Genomic DNA, 4,056 nt, shown 5'->3' with positions numbered 1-4,056 from the left:
AGCGTAGGCATTACTAACTGTGCACACTGACTGCCACAGCAAGCGTAGGCATTACTAACTGTACACACTGACTGCCACAGCAAGCGTAGGCATTACTAACTGTACACACTGACTGCCACAGCAAGCGTAGGCATTACTAACTGTACACACTGACTGCCACAGCAAGCGTAGGTATTACTAACTGTACACACTGACTGTCAGAGCAAGCGTAGGCATTAGTAACTGTACACACTGACTGCCACAGCAAGCGTAGGCATTACTAACTGTACACACTGACTGCCACAGCAAGCGTAGGCATTACTAACTGTACACACTGACTGCCACAGCAAGCGTAGGCATTAGTAACTACACACTGACTGCCACAGCAAGCGTAGGCATTAGTAACTGTACACACTGACTGCCACAGCAAGCGTAGGCATTACTAACTGTACACAGTGACTGCCACAGCAAGCGTAGGCATTAGTAACTGTACACACTGACTGCCACAGCAAGCGTAGGCATTACTAACTGTACACACTGACTGCCACAGCAAGCGTAGGCATTACTAACTGTACACACTGACTGCCACAGCAAGCGTAGGCATTACTAACTGTACACACTGACTGCCACAGCAAGCGTAGGCATTAGTAACTGTACACACTGACTGCCACAGCAAGCGTAGGCATTACTAACTGTACACACTGACTGCCACAGCAAGCGTAGGCATTACTAACTGTGCACACTGACTGCCACAGCAAGCGTAGGCATTACTAACTGTACACACTGACTGCCACAGTAAGCGTAGGCATTACTAACTGTGCACACTGACTGCCACAGCAAGCGTAGGCATTAGTAACTGTGCACACTGACTGCCACAGCAAGCGTAGGCATTACTAACTGTGCACACTGACTGCCACAGCAAGCGTAGGCATTACTAACTGTGCACAGTTCATTCTAGCTGAAGGGAACGGTTTCTGTGGAAGATTGATAAATACACCTTATAATGTGCATTGTCAGGGTAGTTACAATTGATGTTCCACTGATACATTATATCATTGTGTTTCTCATACAGCCACGGTAGAAGCAGTTGAGGCTCAGGAAGGTAAGAGACATTTACTTATCCATAACAAGATTCTTGGTAACACAAGTTATAAGGTTTCCTTTACCCACTAATTTTAGCAGTAGTTAGTGGAACTAACACATGGGGGTGCTGTGGTGGTTTATAACTGACAGTGCAGAGGCGATATACCTTTATATCAGGTGCTTGTGGATCAGGACCCAAAATTGGGTTGTAATAGTAGGTCCCTATTACCCCCTTTTACAAACTGTTTTGAATTACTAACATAATTATTATATTTAATATGATTGTACCAGTACCTAGCTTCTTAAATGAAATTAACATTATTATGTTCATCATGAAGCCAATTATAAACTTTAAGAGAAACACTTTATTAATTCAGTACTGATCCATAGGTCCTGAGAGCGATTCCCTGACTCAATCTAGGTCCTAATTTATCCACATAGTCGTCCTCTGTCCAAAACTTCACAATGCATTTAAGAGTCCCCCGCCCTATTCAATAGTATCTTGTGATTTCATGACTTCAGCTGATCTTTGGTAGCTCTGGTGAGTCTGGATGGTCTATTACCATAATCTCATTCAGTTGTATGTTTACTTGCTCAGTTATTGTCCCTTATTCTGCCGCCATGTGTTGTCTGTAACTCCGCTCCTTCTCCACACAGCTGTCCGAGGCTTCTCTCCGCAGCACAAGATTCGCAGTTTTGAGGAAGCTCGAGGACTAGACCGAATCAATGAGCGCATGCCTCCTCGTCGCTCTTCTTCCCCTCAAGACCTCAACCTGAACTCCACCGACAAGAACAGTACCAACCGGAGCCAACAGTGACACAATCGCTAGCCCTGCCTGTACACCACTCTCCCACCACCTCCACCAACAATACGTTCTCGAGGGCAGGACTCTCAAACCAGGCTACATACACATTTACCAGGCTGCAGTGTGCACAGACACCAAGACACCATGATCATGTACACAGGTGGGGATATACACCCAGAACTGTACAGGTATGTGTATGAATATAGGCAGAGGGTCCATTCAGAAATCACATGACTTAAACACGCATTATGCATACACAGGTTTCCACACACAAATCCAGATAGAAACATGGACATACAGGAGTGGAGAACATGGATGTGCAGACACACACACACACACACACACTGTTTGTAAAACACAAGTTGTGAGCACACACACACACTGAGCTGGTCTGTCCTGCAGTTTGTACTCTCTCTTTGTAAATGTCATTTGCGTTCTATATATAAATATATATATATTTATACATGTGTAATATAAATACCCTGTTTTTTAATGTAGGGTTTGATAAGCGGCGGCAGCAGCTGCAGTCTTGTACCATATTATCAGGGTCAGTTCCCAGCCCCCTCCTGCAGAGCCACATGCACGACAACCAGGTAGAGACCTCCCTGTCCACATGGGCCAACACTGGGGACAGCTGGGGAGTCTGTCTCAGTATTTTGGTGCTAATCAGGGCTGAGTTTTTCACAGAAGCAAGAGGGTATATCCACTGCAATTCTGTTGCACGATGTAAGGGTCTGATAAGGTTCTGCGGCCTTCCTCTGAGAAATAGGGAGCCTGATTTTGCCCCTGTTCTGTAAATGAGACCTAGTGGGCCACCCTCCAAGCTCCCTCAAGACCATTGTATGGCATGTCTAGGACATCATCTACGCGATGACAACACAAACACACACAAATTACCCTCCATAGAGGGACTGTTACAGCTGCTGTGTACACACCATGTACTGCACAACTGATAATGCTACCTAGTGGATGGTTCTGCACTCTGAGTGCTCTGCGGAGGGTGGTGCTGTATACACAGAATGTACTGTGAGTGGTGGCTCTGCAGGGGCATTGCTGCTCTCTCAAGCACTAATGGTTATAATAGGGAGAGATCATGTTAATGTATTGTCTTTCTTAAGGGGGTGATGCTGCCCCCTGCACACTCCTGATCACTTCTCCGACTCTCAGTGACAGGGCACATCCATTATATTAGAGGAGTGCATCTAGGGCTTTCTACACAGGAAACCTTTGTACTACAAGGGCTTGAGGTGACACAATCGTTACTATGGCACCCAGATACTGTGCTACCCATCCTTTAAAGGCCAGGGACCAGTACTGCCATTGCAATAAGGCACTCAGCACCTGGGTTACCTTCACAGAATCTCATCCTTACATCTCCTGCAGGGTCTTTAAGGCACCAAGACGTGTGGTAACCCATCTTCTATGGTGCCTCGCCAGTGACACATAGCACAAGGGTTACATTTCTCTGCACCTATGTTCCAGATTTCTTTTGATGACCCAGTTGGGAGATGCGTCCGTTCTCTCTGTCTCCTCTTCATTCTTTCTTCTCTTCATTAAGTTTATTATTTGCTGAGTTGTCTTGTATTAAAAAAAGGAGAAAAATGTTTTTAAAAGTACATGCTGATTTTTTTTTTCACAAGAGATTGGGAGGAAGAAAACTGTTCAGATTAAACTGCAAAATAGTTAAATGAAGCGCGAGTTGTTGTTTTTTTGTTTCTGCCGGGGGCGTGTAGAGATGCTGTGAGAGGCTGACATTAGAATTGTATGGATATGCATGTTCTGTGTCGCAGTTTGTGCATGACATGTTATAGCTGTATGCATGGTGCCATCCTCTAGGTTGAACACATATTATTTGTAGCAACATTTATAAGGGGTTCCTGTATGCTATAACTAAAGTCACCCAATGATTCCTGCTTTACCTAAAACCAATACCCACCACTACCACACTACATGTGACTGAACTACATATACATTCCTTGTATCCTCACTAGTTATGAATAAATCATGCCAGCCTAACAGGGGATTAAGGGCATGTTTGTCTGTGGGTCATGTGCCTTCTATACTCCTGGGTTATGTAGAACACACAGGCTGCAGTTGTCGTAATTATACCCTTATCCAGTAGATGATTGACACACACAGACCGTGTTCTGTCACTTTACAGTGCTTCGTGTAAATGACATGTTTGCTG

General features: G+C 44.8%; 1 protein-coding gene across 7 annotated transcripts in view; it reads left to right on the top strand.

Moving 5' to 3' along the window:
* PPP3CC (protein phosphatase 3 catalytic subunit gamma) overlaps positions 1-3,560 on the top strand; it is a 51,518-nt gene extending 47,958 nt beyond the window's left edge. For all 7 annotated transcript variants that reach the window (XM_075207123.1, XM_075207122.1, XM_075207121.1 and 4 more), the window contains 2 exons: positions 1,052-1,081; positions 1,720-3,560. In XM_075207123.1, coding sequence (XP_075063224.1) covers positions 1,052-1,081; positions 1,720-1,880 — 191 coding nt within the window. In that variant the 3' untranslated portion in view covers positions 1,881-3,560. The remainder of the gene's footprint in view (positions 1-1,051; positions 1,082-1,719) is intronic.
* Positions 3,561-4,056: the final 496 nt, after the last annotated feature.

This window comes from Mixophyes fleayi, chromosome 4, assembly GCF_038048845.1.
Source record: "Mixophyes fleayi isolate aMixFle1 chromosome 4, aMixFle1.hap1, whole genome shotgun sequence".
Lineage (NCBI taxonomy): Eukaryota > Metazoa > Chordata > Amphibia > Anura > Limnodynastidae > Mixophyes > Mixophyes fleayi.
The sequence above is the reverse complement of the archived record's forward strand: the minus strand, read 5'-3'. Positions and strand labels throughout refer to the sequence as shown.